At 30.2% G+C, this 26,891-nt stretch overlaps 1 protein-coding gene and 1 long non-coding RNA gene across 4 annotated transcripts in view; one reads left to right on the forward strand and one right to left on the reverse strand.

The window, feature by feature from the left end:
- LOC144840233 (uncharacterized) overlaps positions 1–10,945 on the forward strand; it is a 29,241-nt gene extending 18,296 nt beyond the window's left edge. Inside the window, exon 3 of the mRNA XM_078695981.1 lies at positions 8,565–10,945. Within this exon, the coding sequence (XP_078552107.1) occupies positions 8,565–8,818 (254 nt within the window). The 3' untranslated portion in view covers positions 8,819–10,945. The remainder of the gene's footprint in view (positions 1–8,564) is intronic.
- The window catches only part of LOC144840312 (uncharacterized), a 115,777-nt gene that overhangs the window by 43,606 nt on the left and 45,280 nt on the right, over positions 1–26,891 (reverse strand). Inside the window, exon 3 of one of the 3 annotated variants that reach the window (XR_013611890.1) lies at positions 3,590–3,771. The exons of the other annotated variants lie outside the window; for them this stretch is intronic. This is a non-coding gene — a long non-coding RNA (uncharacterized LOC144840312). The remainder of the gene's footprint in view (positions 1–3,589; positions 3,772–26,891) is intronic. 3 annotated transcript variants of the gene reach the window in all.

A 26,891-nucleotide genomic window follows, 5' to 3' on the forward strand; every position in this document is an offset into this window, starting at 1 on the left:
TTAGTCACCAACTGCCTAGCCCATTGTTCCAGACCCCACCCCCATTTTAGTATTTCACCAACAAGCTGTAACAACTCCCTGATATAATTAAACACTCAAATTCATGTACATGTTAAATACTTACTTTCGTTAAATGCAAACTACGTGACCGTGTTCTTTTGAACTTTAGTGTATCAAACCGGTATCGCGTCACATCTTGTTCATAACGTATAATTAATTACCACAGATGGATATACTGTATCTGCGTTTACACCAGGATAGAACGCTTATCAAAATGACGTCATAATTTAAGTTTCATTGCTTAATTATGTTACTTTTGGTAATTCTAAAAAAAAAAAATACAAATATGTGCGTTCTTAAAACACAGTAACCACATTATACAGCTTCCAAATCTTTAAACAAATTAATAGCAGTTTTTACTTTTAGACATAGGTGAAATAGGTTAAATACACCTTTATTATTACAGTTTATATCTGACATTACTGTACAAGGGTTTATATATATCCATTAATTAGATTTCTTCGTCGTTTGTTTAATTGTGCAATTTAATGAAATGTATTTATGTATTTATTTGCTATAGGCTACATAGGCCTATTCATTTCAATAATATTTCACAACAATTAATGTAGAATTTGTTTGTATTTTTTTTATTAACTTTTAAAATCCTAAAGGCCTAAACAAATTGAACTATTGGAAGTATACATATTTAAATACAGTATCACAAATATTTCCATAAATATTGTAGGCCTACTATATTGCAGATAATTATAGGAATGGCAAAGCAACGCTGTTTACCGTGCGAATTATTCGGGGTCTAAAATAAAGATTCGTTAGTAGATTGATAAACATAACATTTTGATTTAACATCAATATTCCTTTGTTCTTTTCCTTTCCCGTTTTATTTTTCTTCGTCAAAAGATTTTTTATAAAAAGTTATGTACAGAAAAATAATGTAAGACGATTTTATCCTTGGAATACGTTTTCGTCAGATCCACATAACAAGATCATCCCTCATGTGTGACGGTATACCACGCCAGGGGATATACATCGCCACTATCCACGAGCCCGCGGATTACAGCTGGAAATCTTGACTAAGCAGTGACCGAATCAAACATCATTTAAAATGAATAGTAAAGCTGCTTAACGTGAGAACTAGTGCGGCGATCAAGGCTCCCAATATTCAAAACGTGAATATTAAATTCACATTGATTATTATATACATTAGAAGATTTTGCGATTTAAATCGAAATGCTTAACGGGTAGAACGGTTTAGGCTAAGCAGAAAACGTAGGTACATCAATATACAATGTACAACCAGAGAAGAGAGAAATTATATATAATTTCACTCTTCTCTGGTATAACTAACAATTCGTTGTTAGTGCAAGCAAGGCTCCAGATATTATAAGCGAATATCAAATTCATTTAATTATATTATATAGTGTTTTAATCAAAATGCCGGCTAAACGGTTTAGGCTAATCTATAAACGTACAATGTTGTATTTGTTTGCATACAGCAATCACAATACATCTTATTTACAATAATAAACATAACTTGAATGAACCACGGTGTTAACAGAATACACAGTAATATTAATTTGGATATGTACTTTTTCTTATGATGGTTCATTCAGACATTATGACATTGTTTTTAATATAAATTTTAATTGTGTATTGACACTTACTATAAAAAAAAATTACCATCGGGCACTTTGAAAGAAGATATGTAATTTGTTTACTACAAAATTAATGAGGCGTAGTTCTATATGTCAACATTGACTTTATTCTAGTCGTTTTTTATAAATCAATCAAAATGAGCTGACAACGTCTTTCAAAAGAATGTCTAGGCATCGATTAAAATACCAGAAACTTAGTAAACTGTCTGTAAAACATACAGTACTTAAAATGGAGTTTTCCTAATTGCCATTGTTATAAGCCGGGTATGTTTACTATTTTTATCACTGTCAACCAGATATGATAACAAAAGCATATTAAAATTTAATTCCAAAATAAATGTGAAAATAAATTAACGAAAATATTGGTATTTTGATGTTTAATTTCTGCTTTGTCATTGTAAAATAATGCAATATTTTTTATTATTAATTTGTACATTTGTTTGCATGTATTGTTCGCTTTCATAATAGAATGATAATGCTTTAAATTATGATATGAATACCGGATTGTAATGACGTCATATTGATCATGTTTCATTATTATCAGTATAATTATAATAATGAAACTTATATGCAGCATAAAATAAAACAATTTGTCAATTACTAACACAATATGGCGTCTAATCACGACTTGTTAATGTTCTGCATTTAATAATGTAATGATATAGGCCTATAACATTTAATTAATTAATAGAACGGTAGGAACATAATAATTACAAAATAACACTATAGATATAGATTCAAGATATTGTAATTGTTAGTGTTTATCGCAGTAGAATTATACAATATATAGTCGACAATACATTTACTCGTCAATTGCCTCTTTTTAAAAATATTATTTTTTTTTCTAAGCCAGCTGAATGGTCAGAATTTAGCTTTCTAATATGTAGACAATGATTCCCAGTATTTATTTTTTCCCCCATGGTTTGTAGAAATAATCGAGAGATATTATAGACCGTTAGGTTAAGTTAATATAGGTGTTGGACTTGCGTAGGCCTCTATACTTGGATTTCAACATCTTTGTTCAAATCAGTTGGCATAAAATATCTCGCGTAGCATTTTTAAAATTCATTTTTGTGTTAAAGTATTCAGTAATTGCAATGCCATCCATAATGTGACATCCTATCTATTTTATATCTATTCTGTCGCTTGCAGATTGTAGGCTTTTTCTCGCGTAAGTGTGTGTTTGTCATCAAATGGCATGTTCCCTTTTAGTCAACACGATATTGTTATATTATAATAAGCACAAAAACATACAGATATTAAATAATTGGGTAATGTGATGGTAATGGATACACTCATTACTATGAAATTCATAATTAGCATATATTTTGTAAAACAATATTTTTTTTTGTGTAGAAAAAAAAGTTTTCTATTTTAATAGGAAAATTGCCCCTTAAAATTATAATAGAATAATGTTAAATGCATCATTCAATACTCAATGGTAATGATATACCGTCTTATAATAAAGATTTTGTTTTAATTCGAGAATTAATATATATAATATATGAGACTCATTTAGGCCTATTCTCTGAATGCGTTTTTCTTATATTTTTTAAACCTTTCTCAGAAACTTTGCTCTGTCGCTTTGGACCGATTGAATTACCACGTAAGCATATATATAGTAATATGAATTATTGATTCTAATAAATCAATCATTGTTCACTGATCCCATTTTCAATTTTTGAGAGTATATTAGGATTATAAGACATCTAGTATTATTATAGATATTTAAAATCATGACTATATTTATAACGTATGCGTATTAATAGGCCTATAAATAGCAAATGTATTTGTATACTTGTGTTTTGCCGAAATTAATTTAATGTAAACATACACTGTCTTGCTTTGGTTTTGTAGAATTTAGTGCATAAATTGAAAGGAAAAAAATGGCCAAAATACTTATGAGTGTACGTTACCCCATTTCCTGGAATGGTTGAGACTGCATGTGGATAGCATGATGTTTCTTGTATCGTAAAGTAGCTTGTTGATAGATCTAGAACCCCTAGGTCCCCATAGCACCGTCTAATTCGTGGTAGTGAAAAAGACCGTTTTGGTGATGACAGTTGTAAGAGAATTGGTTATGGTACGACCTTTTGACCTTTTAGATAAAAAATAAAGAAGATATTAGAAAAAAAACCCAGAATTGAATGAAATATTACACAGAAGCACTTCTTATGATGTACAATGATATAAGCGCTACTGAAGTTATTAAACACGCAGGTCTATCTTCTACCTCATTGTTTAACATTTAAACAAATACATTATGGGCCTATTTTCATGAATATTTCTCAATTAAAAACAAACACAATAGTGTAAAGTTACAATAAATGTGTATATTTTAAAGTGGTTTATTATACCTATGCTGTAGAAGTGTAGACAGACCTGGTTCAACCAAGGGGATAGTTTTCGCACGCTTCAATGAGCTCACGAAGGCATTTTATAGAAAACCAACTGAGCGTAGTAAAAAATGTACATAGTTAAGTTTTCGAATTGTTTGTATTGCAATCAACGAACAATACTCCCGAGGCTCTAAATCGAAATTATATGATATATAAATGATATTACCATGACTTGTACAAGTCATTACGGTAATAGCATAATTTATACCTTTAGTAGATTTTAATGAATATAACTCCGTTTGAAAGCACTGTATGTGTTAGTTTTGTGACTTGCAGTGTTATAATAATTTCATGCAACATGACAGAGTTGATAATGTAAAATATGACTAGCCTCCTACCACTGTTCCTATTATTAAGCTATCGGAATTTTTAATAGCTATTTATTCTTTGTATTTGTACACATCTTCTAAATAATTAAAATACGCATGAAAGTATAGGCCTGGCTATAGATCGTTGTGTATCGTAATGATTTTAAACCTAGGCATAAAATAATATTATAACCGATTCTCGAGATCGTGAAAAGAAATTGATCAGCAATAAATATGCCTACACAAATATATACCGTAGGGCAAATGTTTTTTTTTAAACCAATGTCGAAAAAGGTCAAATTTGAATTTCGATAGTCCTCCTGGGTTAAAAGATAACAAACCGGTCTCTCATCACTCGTGGCCCCCTTAATGTTCCCTATGGAAATACATTGGCCTGATACCAGATTTGTAATTCTTTCTTAACATATGTTTACTTCCGATGGGGGTTGTTGTTAGAACTATAGGAATTGTTATTCATTCTTTAGGAATTTATATAATTAGATTTTACAAACAGAAGCGAAAAAAACACACCGAATATTGAAGAGGTATGTGTTGAGGTTTTGAAAAAAAAACATATCCAATTATCCAAATTTATGAAACTGTATCACTATTTCGTAATCTATTTTAAATTAAGCAAGTAAAATAAACGTCTTGATATTGTTTAGTAATGGATCTTGTCCATAGTTAAGTTAAGAGGAGACATATAACTTCATGATGAGATTATGTCGTTAATAGATTATTATATGCATACTAGTATAATTATAAATAACTACAGGACTGTACTTTCTATGTGTGTGTTTAGAATAGTGAAAATTCAAGAACCTTTACAAATAATTGTTTTATACAGTATTACTTTCTGATTCATTCTGACCTAATATACGAATATCATCATTAGTTTAAAATGTATATAATGTATTTCCAATATGTATTTAATATGCACGTATAGATGCGACTTGATTTATATCCGTATGCCTGGATACACGAGTGTAGATGTGTTACTAAGACGGCCTTTTGCTTATAAATGTCATCCCGGTTTCATTGATAATGACAGCATTCGGCTAACATGTCAGTTGTCTATAGAAACATTTGCTATAGGTACTCTAAAGCTTTGCGTCGGATGTCTTTTTTTAACAATCATTCTCAAAACAGTTCATAAACAGAATGTTGTAATTAATCATTGGACCTCTTATACATTATTAATATAGTGATGAGAGAAAGGGAAAGGAATGGGAAAGTGAGAACACGGGGAAGGAGTGTGAAGCGTGTTGCTGGCATATCCTACTATTTTATAATAACGATATTGTTCAAGATTGGATTACATGGATGACATACTATAATCATCTCATCGTAGAGTTTGCTCTGCTACAATTACAAATTCACCCTTTATCATTTACAGAATGACTAATTTTAAATAATTAATATAATACAGTAATACTAATCATATAAACCTGCAACTACACCCATTTAAATGTTACAGCGCCACCAGCGTCCGTATTTACAGAAGTCATAACAATGTACTGGTACAGAAATAATGAGCAAACCTAAAATACCAAACCTTTAATTACTCAGAAATAAATGTAAACACGATAATGGGTATTGAGATAAATGGTAAAAACCAAGTTTTCAATATTGGTGATATGTACAGAGACGCTGATGGCATTCTACAATTACTAATTTAAAATCCCAGTGATACATTGTTTTTATTGTGACTTGATCTTTAATTAGAACTATTTCAATATCTAAAAAAGTGCATATATTGAAGTAGTATTAAGTTTAATTAATTCAATAAGCCATCTTCCTTACAAAGAGCAAACCTCATTGTGTGAATAAGCTTATCTTCCGATTAAGAAGCGATAAACCTTGTAATAATATCGACATGGTAAAGATAATCCTAACGTAATCACTTCATAATTGTACCACGAAGCATAGAGCAAAGAATGCAGAAAGGAATTAGTTCGTAATCAGAATATTGTTAGCGGGTATCTAATATATCAAAAGTGGGTGGGAAGGGATTGCTGGTGAGGTAAAAGGTGAGGTATGGGAAGTTCACGTAGTGGTGGGAGGGTCGGACCGGTCGCATGTTTCTCAACGCTCGCTTACTTCCATTTCCAAAGTCAGAGCAAAGTTTCATCGAAGGTTTCGCTCTATTAGTATTAGTAATCAAAATTTCTCGAAAAAGTGAAAACAATTAATTTTATGCAATTACAAATAAATTTTACCACATATTTAAATGCGCCACCAGCGTCAGTATTTGTACTAGTATTTGTCATCCACGTGATTGAAATGACCGTTTGTGGCTACATGTGCAGAGATGCGGCAAACGTTTTCATTCGGTCATGACTACTAGGATTTGCCATATGACTCATTAAATCGAAGATTATAAGTGAATAAATATAGCACGTTAAAAAAATATTTTTTTCAATAATAGCACTGCCATAATAAGTTATTTCCTTCGTGGTTACAGTACGGATTTATCAAAATATCATTGTCAAAATTATTTATTGTTTTAATTAATATTTCACTTTTATGAATAAAAATATGAACTTCTTCCTATTTATCATAATAGGACGACGCGCCACTAGACTACGTGCCTATCTTTCTGCCCAGGCTCAGAAACTTATGAGCATGCGCACAATGATCCTTTTACTCGGTGTGGCGCGTCGCTATTGATATTGGTAGAAATACATAACTACGTTACAAGTTTCGTCATTTCACATAATGACGTTATAAGTTGTTTTGCCAGATCAAGTAAAGTACGCGTTAACAGACTTTAAAATCGACTCCTAAGTGGACCCTGATGTGACAGTAGGTAGAATACGCCAAGAATTTACATCGAGGACAGTGGATTAATGGTTGATTTTGGTCGTCAATATACGTCTTATTATTATACCGCTATGGGGATATGTGTTTAGATCCGTCTTTATTCTCTGGTTCAACAAATATAATGGCTTAGCTAAATCAAGTTGTGAGAGGAGTAATATATGAGATTGTTGTTCACACGTATATCAGTCGTTTGAAACTAAAATACTGGTTTATACTGTCGGCCTACATTATTTTGTGAAATTATAGAACTTCTCTGTGTAGAAATTAAATATATCCATTCTTCTCAAACTTGATTCCAATCATCCTTAATCATGACAATAATAAGACAGTCCGCACTCCCTTCCCTCCTCGTCTGTGATATTTACACTATTGTAGGCATACATAATTTAGCTGTATAATATTCTAAAAATAATATTAATGCGACTAATTTTAATAATTAATTAGATTCATTCATTGATTCTCAATACATTATCTCACAGAAATGTATTTCCATTACAATTCAATGTTACTTTTTCTATTTTACCACAGCACTTAGTCGTATCGCACATGAACATATCGTATTTCTTTTGATAGTTACAAATCTGAAAATATCCTTTTAAAAGTGTCAGAGAAAACGGTTTACATAATCAGAAATTGAAATTGGATAGTATGATCTGTAGTGCTTTACGACACGCGTGTGGACAGTAGGCCTTGTTACAGAATATAACATAATTTCTAGGGAAAAAAACAAAACAACCGATTAGTTTGGTGTTTACCTTGGCCTAAGCAGCCACATTTTAAATGATTATATCAATAGTAATATTATCGTAACAGGTACATCAATGTTACAAGTTAAAGGTAAATGTTTTTTTTATAAAAAGCATCAGTCTTTTAAAACCAAACTAGTGGTATTGTCTACGCATTTTTGTGTAAATTTGTGTCTCCCGAGGAATAACGGTTAAAAAGAAACACCACTGTTCAGCCCCCATGCCTTATTTCTCTACGGACACCGCCATATGTTACCGATTGGCACGTAAACAAAAGGGCCAATGAAAATGGGGTTCAAAATCAGTTTTGGTCCTTCGCGATCCAGGAAAGAACGTTAAGTTTGAATAACCTACATTTTGGTGAAGTGTCAATTAATTCTTGATTCTTTTTAAATCAGCTAATAAATGCTTCGTAGAATTTATCCTGACGTATCCTTCGCGATAATTTCATGCATTTCTGTTTTAATTCGACCATGCGTTGCAAAAATTAGCACTCAAACCACATAGTGAAGCCATTGTGTGGGTTATTTTTGTATAGATTGTTAATTAAGACAATAATATTCCAAATTGTTTTCGACATTGTATTTAATATAAACTTTCTTTTTATTTACACAGGTGACGACAGTTGTGGAAAAAATGAAACACCGAATTGGTTATCAGCGACGTCCGGTAGAAAGAAAAGATGTCCATACACAAAATTCCAAACTTTGGAACTTGAGAAAGAGTTTTTATTCAACATGTATTTAACAAGGGATCGTAGAGTTGAAATTGCCAGGCTATTGAATCTAACAGAACGACAAGTAAAAATATGGTTTCAGAACAGAAGGATGAAAATGAAGAAAATGAATAGAGCTCATGCACTAACATGAAAGGAGAAACAAGAGTAGACAAAATAAGTAATAAAACTGATGAGTTATGAATTATGTCAAAAAAGTCATCGGACGTGGTCGCGGCTAACTGGACAAACATAATTAGAAAGAAGTTTGGTTGGTGGAATTGCAAGAAGAAAATACATTTGTGCTATGAAGATCTTTCAGTATAGTGAAACTTGTCCAAGTGTGTTTACATTCTAATAAAAGAACTGCATATTAGATTTCTTTTTAAACAAAAATCTTATTTTTTCTATCCGTTTCGTAGTCAGCTGAATAAACTGGGTTTATAGATAAATCATTGTTGACTGTTATAGTATGGAGTGTGGTAGATGAACTACCTTCATTTCCATACAAAACACATATTTAAATAATTTAGTTCAATTTTGTAAACCTTATTCAACTACTGAGAACGTGGTTGTAACGATGTTCAATGAACAGTGTATTAAACTGTAAATTTTCGATGTAACAATTTAAGTTGTGAATGGTAAACCATGTTGTGATAATGTTGTCCATTGTGTGTGATTCAAATGTTCTTAGGTTAGAATGAAGTATGCAATGCATTTCATGGAACTTCGTGTAACTTATGTACACACATTGCACGAAGAATTGAAAGTACTGTATAAAGAAATAAAGAAATCGTGGATATTTTGCATTCTGATAGATTTTTAATCTGTTTATTATTTATAATGTTACCATTCCGCAGTCAATCGAGTTTTAAAATATGGTAGTTCCCAAGATGTTGCATTCCGGAAGTAGAATAAACAAAACCAAAGGCTGATAAATGGGTAGAAGTCAGACTTATTGATGTATTTGTTCCGAAATTTTGTATATCAATTATATAACATATTGAGTAAGTAATGAAAGTCCGAGAAATTTCTATATGATACAAACACTTTCTAAAAACATTTTTCAGAAAATTTCTAAAAATTTGGATCATCATTTTAGAAAGTCTAGTTTCCCACCTCACTTGAGATTAAAATTTTAATTACAAGTAGCGCTTCAGTTTTACTTCATTGAGTCTTGATAATGATGTAACTGACTGGGGGCCATCTGTTACTGACAACTAATAGTAAAACAAAGACAAAACAGCTGTTTTCGTCAATCAGCTTAGGTCTCTTGTGGGGGCGCTAAGCAAATGAAACTGTTCACACTCGGGCGATTTTGTGATCGTTTCGCACTGTCAATGATGAGTAACTAATGTAAAAATCGGTGTAGCACGTCCGAGATGTCCCATGTCTAATTCTGTATCAATTCCATTGATGTTTGGTTGGGTCTTAGTGTTGATATGTAGCCAAATCCCTAATGTGATTTGTCAATAGGATGATGGTTTTGTTTCAAAATCTTTTCAGTACATAATCACACTTCAAGTTCAAAATTATAAACAAATCAGATATCTACCTGTTTCAAATATCAACAATTTATTTGCAATTTGTTTTTTTTGTGTGTTTCTTTTAACATCTTTTGAAATTATCGGATGACAGACAGGAAATCATAAAAATAGATGACAGTAAAATAATATTATGTCAGTGATCTTTTGTACTGTATTACACGCTATTGTCAATTCAAAAACAGCAATTTAAATTTGTATTTCTTCAGGAAATGTTGCTATGAATCTTACTTACGCATATCTTTGGCAGTTACAGTTAAGAAACAGTTTAATATAAAATATCGTTAATATACGATTTTTGTTTTAATAATTATTAAAGAAGGAAAGGTCTTTACATGTACTGCATTTTTTATAGAGTAAAAATCAGGTTTTTGACAAATTACGAAACAAAAGATAATAATGATGATTAATAGGCCTACTTTTATGTGAAATATTGTATTATTCTTGTGATATTATCAGTAAGCCTTCATTACCAATAGTCCCATGTTTTTATTATTACTGGTTCAGGGTGATTTCGGTCACAAAGATGTTGACCTTTCCGCGTTAAATCCATATAGTACCGGAAATATCATTTTAATGAATTTGTTTTATTTGTAACTCTGCAGTATTATTGTAATTATTAATTAATTTTCTGTACCATGTTTAATCTGCATAATTGTATATATGTTTTACTTTGATTTGAATTAACATGGTTCAAAATGAATAAATGATTACTTTTCTGTAATTCCCATATTGGACTAATTTGTTTTTATTATTATTATTTGTAAAATGTTATTATTGTGTTCGTGGCAAGTGTAATATTATTGATGTCATCCTTTGAACGAAATAAGCAACTGAATCGATATTTACAATTTATCCACTGCAAAACAATATACAGTAAAATAGCATATTGCAATTTATTGTATTATCGAATACTGGGGGTCATTTATCAAAATTGATAAGTTTTCAAAATAACCTAAGCAAATATGTGTACGTATTCTTTTTAAAATCGCAGATGACGAAGTCCATCCTATATGATACAAATACATGCTTTTTAAAAGTAAAGCTTTACTTTTTCTTCAACCACACTATCAAACTGTATGTGACAAAAAATGTGATGTGCCCATATATAGACATGATGTCATATCACTACCATATTTTAACATATTACTACCATATTTGGGCACAGCACACTTTTTTTTCAAACTAGTTTGATAGTGTAGATAGAGCTTTATGCACCATTCATCATAATTTACGTAATATAATAAATAACAACTACATTTTTAATGTGGTAACTTAACGTATTTAAATTACTGGAGCCCGAACTCAATAAAAACCATAATTATACACAATTGCATTATAAATACACCACAGTACTAAGAATGCAAATCGTAACATATTCAATTTTTATTTAATTTATCTTAATCTAGTCTTATTTTGAATGGAACGTTACCGATGTCCCTTGTAAGAGACAGGTATTATAATTATGTCAGGTGGACAATAACTGTCTACTGACAGAAGATTCGGGAACGCCGACAAACTCATCAATATCCGTGTACAGTAATTAACATTAGATTGTTTGAAACAAGATGACGTCGGGTAATCAGTGTAAATGCAGATCATGATTCAGGAAATTTGTTTCAGACCAAAGATGCAAGTAGCAATGATAATACTTAATACTCATGTGACGATGGATGGCAATGTATGTGTAGACATCATTGTTACTGATTAAGGTTAGCTACAAATTATGATTTTGACGACGACGACCATGATGATGGTGATGATAACCATAAACAATTTTGAGAAATGTACGGTATGTACGCTTGTTAACCAATGGCGATACGAAGACCGAGAAGCAACACAAAATTGTTTGATAAAACTAAATGGATTTAGTTAAATCAAGGGGTTGATAAAAAATAAGACCTAATTAACATCAATCTATTGTAACTGATGACAATAATCATAACGAGGATACTGACCATGGTAGCGAGGATCGTTATGTTTAATATTAATATTAATAACATTTATTTTGGTTTAAAAGACAATCAAATTCAATTTTTCTTTTGATGAGATTATATCAGCTGATAGTAGTCCTACATCTTTAATATTTGACTAATCGAAATTTGAGATTAGGAAATAATAGGCCCACAAGTATATATTTAATACTAACTAAAGTTTCAGTGTAATGTCAGTAATTTATTTCACTTTGGATGTATTTTTTATAATTATTTTCCTAATAAATTCAAACAAAATAAAATGCTGAGATTAGTGAAAACAATAACAATCCACACTTGGGAAATAGAGTGAAATAATGAAACATCTAGGGGGCGCACTATTAAAAAACAATCAATAAATTTGAAATGACAAACTGTGAACAAGAGAAAGGATTCATATAAACAGGAAAGAGTTAAATTAACTATTAACTAAATTAACTCTTCCCTGATATAACCTAAAATGGAAAAACTTTAACTACTCATGATTTGTATAATTTGTTGCTGGATTGTTTTTTAAAATTTTTGTTGAGGACCATTTTGTTGTTTTGTTTTGTTTTGTTGCCACAGCTGGTGGCGCTTTGTGTTTTTGGAAATGAAATAATAATAAAAAAAGAAAGGAAACTCTCTTAATTTTATAAGAACGGGCAAACTTTTCAGTCAGGACAGGTGTCTTTATAGGTTTTTATTCTGAATAAGTTATCATCCTTTTTTATTCTTTTTTCCATTTTATTCGTACAGTTTGTTTTGTTTGCAATATACCTGTTCTGTGACTACTGAGCAACTCCTGATAGGTAACTAGTCCGTTATAACAACACTGTTAGGCCTAACCAGGGAAGAGTGAAACATTCTTCCCTGGCCTAACCAATGTTACTTTTAATTGTATGTTTTTAATTCTGATTTTACAGTCTAATGTGTACATATTTTGTTCTTGAAACATAATATTCTTTAAACAATATGTTATTTTTGTTTTACTCGTACACTTCATATTTTTCGTACTTTTCGAAATGTGTCAATTAATTAATTGATTATTACAATGTTGTAGCTATAATGTTTGATTACTATTACTATGGAGAAATTAGTCTAAACTAATTCCTCCATGCTATTACGTAGTATTAGCACGGTATATTATTCAATTTTAAAATCTTAATTACTATTCATTCTCCCAACTGAAATGTATCCTATTTTGTATTATCTGATGGCTAATATTCCTGGGATTTAAAATAACAAAAACAGTTTATGAAATAAGTAGGCCTAATACATTACAATTTAAATATATGTTGAATTAAATAAATAAATGCATGATTAGAGCATGAGGCAGCATTTCTACAGTATTCCTCACGGTTACATTTTTAGGCCTACGAATGCGCAAATGCATTTGAGACGCAGAAAACTGTTTTAGGCCTCATTCAAAACGAATAATGCATGAATACCAGTTGAATTGACCGTTGCTTTGCCTGGCTTGACTATACAATAACAATAATGGCATATAACCCTTCAAATCAACAGTATAATATATATATATATAGCAATAATCTGTTTACGAAAGTTTTTGAATAAAATGTGTTGTTTTACGCCATGATACATCGTTTTTTAGTGGGCCGTACATTACTAATACCATCGATGATAAAAAAGGGCTGTTTGGCTTGCTTCATATAATATGGATAGACCTAATCAGTTGGCCCTAACAGATTAAAATAAACAAATAACATGGTCTACTAATAGTTAATAAACACAACACACACAACAACAATAAAAACAATATTTAAAACATTTTTACAAAATGCTTTACTTTTAAACATCTAAAACAATTCATATTGCTTACCTCCAGTTATTTGTTCAAGACACCAAAACGATGAGCCTTTAGCTCCGTTAAAACCGATAGGAACAAGTTGGGCAATGTTATCCAGAAGGTAGTATCCGTAGTTTGAATGAGAATGAGCAGTATCGTTTAATTTTTATCACATCTATAACTAAGGTTCTATCTACTTTATGGTCAGTGTGTTTATAGCAATTTTATTACATTTCAACCAAAAGCCTGGAGATGTTTACTGATTCATAGATCTAATACCTGATTAAACAAAACGGATTATAATCTAATGTGCGGTGTACAGTACAACGTTCCTACTTTGATCATAAACTGATTTTTTGTCTTTTGTTAATATCTATTTTTCAAAAGTGTATAGGCCTATATTATTTACTTGTATTAAACTCTGAACATATTTTGCTGATTATTATATATTAAATTTATTTAATAAATATATATAATATATATATATAATATTTAATTAATAATATATATATATATACAATTGAATGCCTAGGTTGCCATATCCAACCTAACTTATCTTAATCTTATTTGTTACTATGTAGGCCAATTATAATTACTTAATATTGTATTTTTAGTACATTTTATTTTACATGCCACTAGCTGAATCAAACTTGTTTCCGAATAAAAGTGAAGTTGACAAATTACAATAGGCCTATCATTTCTTTTTCATCCGACTCCAATAAGAGGTACATTAATTTTTTCATAACAAGTGAGATCCAACATATTATTATTATTAATTTATTTTATTCATACAATTTAGGTAATGCAATATTCTTAAACATGGAACAGGCCTATAAAATAAATGATGATAACTGTCTGTCTTGTATTATAGCAATTTCGTTCTGTGCAAGTTTCTTATAGGCCTAATGTTTATTATTATGAAATTTAAATTGTGTTATTCTTCCGTCCTCAAGTTTGTATCGTACTTTCGTACCAGTACATTATCTAGCAGGCTTACAATCATATGAACTAATTTCTTTTTATTATTGAGATATTTATAGAATAATTTAATAATGTAGTAGACGATGTTACAACAGTTAGAGTGATAGGCCAAAAAACAAATGAAAAAACAATTGAATACCAACAGTGGGGGCGGTATAGCATTTATTTTATTAGCCGTTAACATTTATTGCGCCCCCAACGAATGAAAAATACTAAACTTTTTAATAACATCATAATTTTAAGAATAATACCACTGCCAATCCGAGTAAAAATACAAGTCATAGATTGTATTGATAAGTATGCTAATTTACATTAAACAATTGTTCATTGTTTTCTGTAATATTTTGTTATGTATTAAATACACTGAAAAACGAAAGTACTCTGTAATAAAATAAACATTTTTTTTTAAAACATTGTGAACTATAACTATAATAGGGCATGCGGCTTTTGTACGCGCGCGCGCCAATTTATCTGTGTGGAGTCAATGATGACGTTATACATAAACGAAAATAAACAATAAATAGATCTAAATCTAATTGTTTTAAAGGTAAAACAATAAGTACAACTAAGAACCGAGACAAATACAAAATTAAAATGTATAGGGTTGAGATTTGATTTAAAAAATGTTATTCAATGCATAAAGTTTGGTCCTTGACAGTCATAATCATGTAAAGGCCTACTGACTATTAAACGCAAAATATAAACATATTGACAGTTTTTATATTGGAACAAAACAACTAGAAAGTTTGTGTTGTTTCTAAAATAATATTCAATTTACCGTGCCGGAAAGTTTCCAACACATGAACATTATCCTTAACCCGCAATTAATAATAAATCATAATTATTAGTATTAGTACGGTACTAGTGGACGCGTCTCATTTTGATGTCCTTGATAGATTCGACCACGGCCGGTATCATCAAACATTTCGATATTGTTTTGTATTTTGTTTGTTTGTTTATATATTTGCATATGTTTCGTGTATCCCCCCGAGTACAGGTGAGACAGAAAACATAAATTATCAATATTTGCTCTCCGGTATAACCTTTCCAGACTTTAGTTTAGAAGGTTCGTTAAACATTTCTGATATACTAGCATATTCCAATTAGTGCCGACAAGAGTTGGGACTTGAAAAATAAACAATTACAGCATCAGCTGATTTTCACGAAGTCGTCTTCGGATCATAAATTTAGGCGGCTGTCAAGCTATGACGTCTTACCATTTTAATTTACGATCTTTCTTCATCAAGCGCCCCCTATAGTTTGTAAACTTTTGACAAACGCCATCTGTTGATGCCAACTAGTTGGGTTTTTTTATTATAAAGGAACAAACAATGTTTTCCTTAAATAACTGTACAGTAAGTATCAATTTCTGGCATGTGTATTTTCCCAAAGATTTATTATTACATTTAACATTCCAAATGCTGTCTTCAATTTCAAAAGTGTATATTTGAACTATTATTACTAAATAATTGGGACCCAACCAACTGTCTCCGTAATACGAGTGTCCCTTTAATAGGGGTTGTTCATACTGTCATACATATTTCCCCTTGTTCGTTTCACGGTGAACTGTCCCTTACAAGGGTATGTCATAAAAAAAGGGGGGGGGGGGTGGGGGGTTTCTAATATTGTTTGTTTCGTATACATTAAAGTATGTAGCATGCACGCTATTAGTATTTCGGGGAAGTGAAAGGCATTTTATTCGTTTTTTTTCTAACAATAAGGATATGGATAAGGATTAGTAATTGGCCTACAAAAAAGCATATCAAAAAGATATAATATGATTATTGAATATAGGCTAACTAAGTATTAAGAATTTATCAGACTGACAACTATATGTAAATTATTTCTTGCTGATGTCAAGTTTGTCAGGATTTTTAGCTTTAAACATAGCGTGACCTAACTATACCTAGGCCATCATTTTCGGTCGTAAAAACTTGACACAATGACCTTGTACCGTTTTGATATATACATATTTCAAGCTTGACCTTACGTCAGGTGTCCATTTATTTTCCAAAACTACAATGAAGCTGGGTAGTAAGCAAGTTATAATGATTTAAATTGCAAAGATCTGAAGAAGCGCTATGATGCATGAGGTCACTTTACATGCCATTTGATTAGGGACTGATTTTTAAAATAAAGCAGAAGATCAACCATAACATGCCTATATTTAATTATGGTCTACATCTACAGTTAGGCCTACTACACAAGAACTGAAAAAAAATATTTTAGGCTAAGAAAATTTCCAGTGTACCCGAACCAATATAGATATTACAAAAAATGGTAATAAAGAACAACCTATTAGTGCATTTCATTTCATTATTTATTTGGTCTATTTAAGTATATACAAAACAAAAAAAAAATGAAATTAGGGAGACCAGGGTCAACCTAAGTGAAATTAATCACTGTAGCTGAGCAATACAATACAATACAATGTTGTAACATACATTTTAAGGCTGGAATTGGAAGAACCCGAACATTTGCTTTTTACACAAAATAAGTACAGGCCTAAATTAATGTTAATAATAATGCAAAGAGCATTGAAAACGATTAGAACAAGCAAATCAACATTTCAAAAAATAAAAACTCAAATGTATCTAAGTCTGAACTAAAACATTTAACTGATTCTACTAAATTATACTTTGGCATAATAATTACTAATAAAACATAAATGTATAATACTCATCATAACAAGTAATTACTATTAATTTACCGAGTTTTTTAGTACAGGTTAAAGAATAATAATAAAGTTGAAAATATCACTTACAGAAATAAAACATGTTATTTTTCTAATTAATCATTCTGTCAATATAACGTAAACCATTAAATGTCCAAAATATGATTTCTTTCTGTTTTAATGCAATATGATCAATTGTTGACATATCAATGTCATGCCAGTGATGCAGAACAAAGGTTGAGAAAGATACAGTGGTTTCCTACCCTAAACAATGATGTTGCCTATTTTGCACTGTTTAAACATAAACACAAATTTGCTATCACGTCATTTCAAATATCGAAAACTATGATAGTTGAAATTCATTTATCTTTAATGTCAATAATTGCCTGTTATTATAAGTATTGTGTGAAATCAGCTCCATCGAGCCTATAACTATATACTATAGGCCTAACCGGTCGTAATACAATATTTACACTTAAATACAAAGGCAAAAAGAAAAAACGATGTGGGTGCCAATGGCTGGATAATGGATATGCAAATAAAAAAAATAGCCAGAAAGAAGCATTCGTTAGGGCCATTTACATTTGCATCTTTATGAATATTAACAGGTTGTTTATGAAAATAATGGGCTGTTCTCGCGATTTAAAAAAATGTTTCTATTTGATAAAATTTGTTCTTTTGGGGAAAATAAAATGTGGTACATGACATAAGCCATTTAAATTATAATGATGAAAAACAAATGAGCTAACACTATGTCGGTTCTTTGATACTCGATGCTACCGCCACCATCTGTGTTGTTGTATAAAGTTGATACAGTGATTTGTTTGTACGTTAATCGTTGTGCTAATAGTGACAATAATGGGGTAGTTTACAGGTGAAGTTGGCATTTGTAGCTCTATCACTGTCTAGTTAAATACTTAACAGGTTCATAACGTTTGGTTATTATATTAACAGAGTATAATTCTTTAAAATAATACCAGGAACGTCAGTAAAATAAACAGAGACAGTTTTATTTTTGAACTGTTAGTATTATGTTTCCTTTGCCTAATAAAGGTTTTTTTCAGTTTATCCATGTTTTAGCCGATTTAATAGCTTTCTAATATAATATTTAAATAAGTATATTTATCAATTGTATTATATTGTTTGTCATATTTAGTGAAGTTTGTATATATACTTTAAACTTTTAATTTTATTTTACATGTACCATTTTAAGGCCAATTGAACAATAATTGTTATTTTTACGTCTGGATTTTGACTTTTTAGAGGATTTACTATTAGCTATTTTCGACAATTTAAAAATGGTGATATGCCTATTAACCATCATATCGAAAAACTACAATTTACGATAAATTAACTAACGATTCGATGGTAATCCGTGCGATGTTAATGATAAATTGAACGATTTGTTGATTTGTCTTGAACCGACCATTGGATAAAAATAGCAAACACTAAAAAATGTAATGCGGCTAAACAATTTTAAGAAGCAGGGGACGTGAAACTAACTTTAAAATAAAATAAATCAATACAGTACAATATCTATAGACTGAATAATTTAAGATCGTATGCAAAGTGTGGGTGTCAATCTATATCCATCCTGTGTAGGCCTACTACATTGTAATAACAAAATCTCAGATCTGTCAAATTCGTGACTTCGATCTGATTAATTAATAATAAAAAGTTGATTTATACACACATGTCATTCTAACAAAAGCTCTGATTTTCAGATGGGGCATATAGCGGTATACCTCCATGCGTGGACCCAATTGGGTTTATTTTCCCAAAGTATCCACAAAACACATAAAATTTCATTTGAAAGTGGATGGTTGGTCAGCGCACGATTTTTTTTTATACAAGCGTACATGTGTTGATGGCAAAGTCGCGACAAAGGTATTCAGCGCATGTGGACAGGCTGAGTTTTGTTTTTCGGCTGTCATGAGTAAATTGTAAATCATACAGAGGTGAGCTGGAGATGGTACCAAGGACAGTGTTCACCTGTATTCACTTGTACACAAGTGTCATGCACTAATCTTGTAAATCAAAAATCATTATTGGTACATCAGCAAACATCTCGAATGCGCATGCTCGTTACAAACGGCCTTTAATCAGTTGTTAATTAGAATACGAAAAATTATTGAGGAAAAATATTGCGAAATTGCAATACATCAAAAGGTAAATTACTGAGTAATGCAAAGATAGGTAAATTGAAATAATTACCGATACCTGTTTCATGGTTATTGAATAATATTTCGCAAAATTATGATTATGAAATTGCGATACATTAAATGTATATTACTGAGTAATGCAAAGATAGGTAAATTTAAATAATTACCATGGTTAGTGAATAATATTTCGCAATAGTATGATTATGCAATGTACATATGTTTAGACTTACGCACTATTAGCTATAATATTCTTTTGAGGACAACGATTCAAAGAATAAACTGTGCTATGTTGATATTATAATAAAATAAAAATATGGTGTATTTATATATAATAACCGTTTGTTAAAACTACTTTTACTACGTTTTTATTCGTTACTAATAAGACATTTAATACGTCATTAAAAAAAATCGGTTCTACTAAAATTATAAATACGGTTGTTATTAGCAATAAACCGCGTGTCGGAAAAAGTGTTAACCTTTACTTATATAAGTATATAAGTAAGTTGATTTTTCTTAAACGTAATCCAAATAAAATTTATAATGCTTTTTTAAAATTAAAAAACTTCTCTCCTACCATGTATAACAGTTTAATCATGCTGTATAGTACATTCTAACTAATTTTATATTCAGAGATAATCAGCTAATAAGGTTTACTACGAATATAAAACAAAAGAAAAACTAATCTGTTGTGAGTCTAATCAAGGAAATGTGAAAATAATTTCACTCTTCCCAGGTCTTCTATTCAATATTATAAACTACAGTATGTGTCGGAGGAATTAGCTTCTACCACAGTAAATGCTGGCCCTCCTTCCTCATCATCGAAGGCGTGCGCATAACTTTCTAACATTCTTCTTAAAAGTAAAGTAAATCCAAACACAACACTCTCCAAAATCGGCCCTGAGCAAAAGACTGGATATTGGGTAATTAGATAATCCAATATGGTCATGTGATTGCAAAACAATCCATTCCTATACATACGTATCTTGTCCTTATTATGGTAGTCTCTCCGACCCAGCAGATAGGCCTTATTTTCACGAAGCAGCAAGCACGGCTTAAAAAGGTATTGTAAATTAAATTATAATCTTCTCGTTTTATTATCAGCTTAGATTTTTTTTATTCCTTGTTTAAATTGATTTATTTGCGTAGTTTGAATTACATTCGTTTGAGTAAGTAAATTTTTAGTAGCATTCGGAATCATAATAGAGTTACCTGTTTAAATAAAGTTTAACTCAACACCATCTTTTTTTAATGGATCTCAATAAATTTAGTATTATGGTTCATAAACAAAAGTTTATTGCGAATCGCAGTAGTTATCTACTACAAGTTAATGTTTTATGATGCTCTAAAATGGGAATTGTTATTACAGTCTTTTGGTAAGGTTATTTTACTGTAGTTTGTGTAGAAATAGTACTTACTAATTTATTTACTGGTGTACTTAAGATGTAGTTACAATCGTTTTTTTGTGTTAAATATTGTAGAATTTAAGTATGTTGTAACTTACTATTTAATGGTTTCTAGGTTTATGTCTAACTATTGCTTTAACACTAATAAAATAGTTGTCAATATTTAGTACATGAAACATAAAGATCTGAAGTTAAACACTCTAAAAGGAAAATTATTGCGCCATTACACATTCATGTTTGCTTTAAAGATGTGTTGAACGCCCCCAGACTGTATAGGCCTACTTCAACATTCGGTTATACAATGAACATTACAATTTATTTCATTGTAACATTCAATACGATTCTGTAACAACATTGTCTTAATAAAAATGAATTAAAAAAAGTCGAGAAGAATAATTTTAATAAGCATTTTAATATTATTGATAATGATATACTCTACAAGCAAATAGTTATTGAGTTATTTTTGATTCTCTTTATATTTATTGATATTATTTCAATTTGTATGTAAATGTAAATGTATGAATGATCTCTTGCAGATTTTTAAGATGAATGAGAAACTTAATATTTAATGAAAATATATTTAAATATATAATACACAAACATAATAAGAATGTTTATTTATCAAAATAAATATGTTTTGAAATGAAATGAGAACCTCACAACAGACAAAAAACATGCAGTGCTTTTGGACGGTGATTTTGCTAGTTTAGTTTTAGTTAGACTATAATAGAAAGTGAAAAGAAATAATATGTAATGATAATTACTTCATGCTACATATACAATAAGCGTACAGGTATTGGTAAATCAATCTTTACTCAAATTTGAACAAAAACCTGTCGTCAGTTAAAAACGCATTTATTGTGATCTGAAGTGTTGTCGAATTATTAAAATCAACGAGTACTCAATTACGCACTTCCATTTGCTCTACCACTGTCTTAATTTATGTATACGTTAATTAAGCTCCATGTTTTATAACAGCGGAAAGATCAGACAGTGATGGTTCTCGTATATTAATAAAATCATTACGGATGTATAGACAATCGCAACATGGAGTGTACAGTAGTATACGGACGACTAGACGGATTGCACGGTGACAAAACCAACGTCACTGTACTGTATTATTCTCCGAAAGCTTATTTTCTTCCAATTTAAAATTGTGTAAATCTACGGGAAAAACTTTTAATTTGTTGTGTTATATTGTTTTCTTTACTGTAATAGAAAACCCAAAATTAAAATCGTACATTACCGGTACCAGTATCTGTTACATCATACAGAACTTATAATTCGTTCAGATTTCAAAATTCAAATATTATTAAACATATCATTTATACAAGAAAATAGTTAAAATGTATGTAGGACTAATGACTAAATCTTAGTATTAGTATGTTATAAACATTTTTTATATTTCCTGTTTATTAAAACATTAAAATATGTTATCTGAATATAACAAGGCCATATAGATGGCTGTAGTCGCGTGCTCAAGTTAATGTTTACCGACCGACCAACCGACCGACCGACCGACATAGTGAACTGTAGAGTCGCGTTGCACGCGACTAAAAATGTACGTTTGAGATAATATTTACAAAATATACACAATAAAAAAAAATGAGGTTGGGATAAATTTAAAGACTTCAATAAAACAAAAACAACTGATAAACCAATTAATTAAAAAAACATAGTGTTTGTATTGTGCTTGTACTAGTACATTGTTACAAGACCGGTTTCGTTAGACAGTTTTGACCAATACCTCGCATACCTAACAACAAATAATAAATACGACAAAAAAAAAATCATCCTGAACCTCCTGAAGTTCCATTGATAGTATCACATTCATTGCTACACAGGCCTACATTATAGTATAGTAACAATTATACTGTATAAATCCAAAAACCAATATGTGAACAGTTTGAACATTTTTATAAAGTTTAATCACTTCATTTGTTGTCTTTTTTGTTTAGTGGTTCACCGCCACCTTTATTCATTCAATGTTTCATGATTAATAATGATTACATAATTTGTAAACATTTTCTATTTAAAAAAAAATATTATTTATAATTTTAACCTTTAGTATGATACCATTACTGGACATTATTTTTGTTAAATCACATTCATTTATATTTCATTTAGCAATGTTTGTGTTTGTTTTCTGTATAGTTACTTAACATTAATACAAAATATTATTTACTTCTTTATTCTTAATGTTTTGTTAAATCATCTATTTACATTTTTATAAATATAAGTATCTATAATTTCAATAAAAAAAAAATAAAAGTTATGAACCAATAAAAATCATGGATCTTGAATAGTCAGTGGATATCAACAGTGGCTACAAAAAACAGACACAAAATATAGAAAAAAAGCTAAATTATTTCGATGCCAATAACAATTCGGGAAAACTATAATAATTGTAATAATTAGGCATAGTATTTATTATATCAGTGACATCAAATAAAATAATATTTATTATAGGCCTTAATCAATTTAAGAATTGAATAAGCAGATGCCATTATGAATATCTTAATTGCAGTCGCATAAGCAAAAATGACCATAAAGAAGAATTTCAAAAATAGAATTATTAATATTTATTATGTAAGGTAATGCTGACAGTACCTTGCCCAATTATCGATTCTAAACATTGTTTATTTAAAAGTTATGGATAAATCCAATACCCTATAATGACTGCTTAAAATGATACGGGATGGCCAGCCCGCGGAGTATTGATGGAAAAATGAATATTGTTTTATATTGTATCTGTGAAAGGGAATTTATTGCAATTGCATGAACTAATTGAAACATAGCTTCATTGTACAATGAACAGTAAATCAGCATTCTGTTATCTTATAGCCAGTGTTGCGACAAATGTTTGTAGTTAATGTTCTTAAGATACACTTGTTAATTGAATCGTGATTAAATAGGATGTCTTAATCACTACAGCTTGGATTACAATGGCAAAACCTCACATTATTTGATATGTGATTGAACATTATTTTTCTCTAGATAAACACGTGGATCTCAATAGAAATAAGTATACTGTTCTAGTTTTATATAGCAATTTGTCATCATGTTCAATGATCTAACGACATGCTTCCAATACTGTAAAGATACATCATATTTACTTTATTATAACAATATATATTAACAATAACGTCAAATTATGTTCCAAATGTTCATGAAATGAAAAGAAGAACAACAAAAAGAAAATTGATCCGAGTTACAGAAACCGAGGTAAACCGTAATTATGCCAGAAACTGATGGCTAAAAATAAAATAGGCAATGGTATAAGATAAATAATGGACAGGTAAATCAGGCAAAATTTGAAGTTTAAAGTATGTTACCTTTAATACCTTCTAAGCCGTTATTATGCCAGATGTAGGCCTACAGTTAGGCCCACTAGAAATGTATGTTTTGTCAGTGTTTCAAAAAACGATAGGCCCATTGTACTGTAATGAATGAATATTGCTCAGAATCAGTTACTGAATTTGTCTAAAAGTATCTTGTTTTGGGTGTACTTCACATTTGATATACCGTATTGAAAGCCGAGGTATGATGAGATTAAGTTAATTAATTAATGGTCTATGTTGTATATTTCGTCAACTATATACTGTTGTATTTCGTCAACTATAATATTTCGTCAGTTTTTAAAACTAATGTTAATTACATATACATCTTTTCACGAAAAATCACCATCATAATTTCCAATTTAATTATACGTAGATCTTCAGTTTGCAAAAGATCTCTTAGGTCGATTACTAATCCATCTGTACTTTTTGTTCCACCTTAAGACCTATGGTGATCGAGCTTTTGCAGTTGCAGCTCCTAAACTGTGAAACAATCTTCCTGATCCTAGTAAAAATGCATCCTCTATCATAGTTTTCAAAACACTGTTTTTTCTCTCAGCGCTTTGGGACAATCATTTGATTGTATAAGCGCTATACAAATCGAACAACATTAACTACCGCATTTTATACAGTGTTAAACACAAAATGAAATTAAAGATTTATTGCTGAATATAAGTAGGCCTATATAGTATAAAATCATACGATAACGAAATTTTGCATTGAATGTGGAGTTTTAAAAATAATGGTAGTTTGTTTACCAGTGACATTTTGATCCCTTCTTCTCTTAAGTAGTAAGTGGCAAACTAAATAATTTTGAAACATAAAATTGGAACAAAGTTATATTAGCTACTGAGTTATGTTGCTTGTATTTCTTATTGAGATAAATAAATGAATGAATATTGTAGTAAAAAGTTAATAGTAATATTACTATCTTTATGCAAAACAACTTGACAGATTTCAGTTAAAATCACGATCTGTCACAGGCTTAAGTAGTTTGCTTATTTTTAAATTTGTTCGTACTTGATAGGTCTTGGAATGCACCATATGATACGCACTAAACAAACAGGCAAATAAACAGAACACGGTAAAACAAGGCCTTACAATTTCGAACATGTTAACAAATAAATAGGACGCATTTGGAACCTTCGAATACTTTTGTAACAAGTATACTGACCAATAAACAACATTATATTATTTGTAAAAATCGACGGAATCACCGAACTAAGTTAATATGGAGAACAAATTATATTTTTAACAAACAAAATAATCTGCTTCTCTGCTGCTATCAGTTCTCAATTTTTCTGTTCTCGAACTTTATAGGAATACTTTGAGTAGTTTTGTAGGCCCGAATACAATTTTTGTTTTCATCTATCGCAGCTTCAATTTGTTTTGTTCATTTTGTTTTTCCGATTTCAGCTGGGATAACTAACCAGAACAGTATCTATACAGTATTGCATAATTGTATAAACCAAAACATTGCTTATACCTCTGTTAAATGCAATGGCGATAAATGTCGACCAATAATCAATAAATAATAATGTAGTACGGATCATAGTAATAGATTAAGAACCGGTTTGATCTGTTATTCCTAATCTAAACCAAACCTAACAAGAAATACCGATAGATAGTGTTAAACGACCTTTTTATTAATTTCATAAACCAAACATGCTTACCTCTGTTCAATGCAATGACGATACATGTCAATAATAATCAATAGTTAGGCCTAATTAATAATAAATAAATACTAATTTAATATGGATCATTATACAGTAATAGATTAATGATCGGGTCGACCTGATCTTCCTGATCCAAACCAAACCTAACAGTAACAAGAAATACCGATAGAACTGTCAAACGACCTTTTTATTAATTTCATAAACCAAAACATGCTTACCTCTGTTCAATGCAATGCAATAGTTGATCAACAATAAATAAATAATAATAATAATGTAATAAGGATCAACAGTAATAGATTAATGACCGGTTTGATCTGATCTTCTTGATCCAAACCGAACCTAACAAGAAATACAAATAGAACTGTCAAACGACCTTTTATGATTTCATTTAACGTACACGACGCGTCAGAAGATGATTGACCGTATTGAGACGCAGATTTGACTTTAATTGTAATAAAATGTCCATCTGCTTCTCTTCTAGAATAAATAAAAATGGATCTAAACAATATTTTTAACAGATTTATAATATGAAAACAATAAACAATGCAATTTTAAAGACGGTAAAATAAAATGAAACCCACCTTTAAAAACAAAATGTGCATCATTAACGATTTTTGTGATTTCCAATTATAGGATCGAGAGAAAAAAGACATAAATAGTTCCATCTTCATCTATATTTTTGTTTAG

The sequence above is a fragment of the Antedon bifida genome, chromosome 1 (genome assembly GCF_963402885.1).
Source record: "Antedon bifida chromosome 1, ecAntBifi1.1, whole genome shotgun sequence".
Lineage (NCBI taxonomy): Eukaryota > Metazoa > Echinodermata > Crinoidea > Comatulida > Antedonidae > Antedon > Antedon bifida.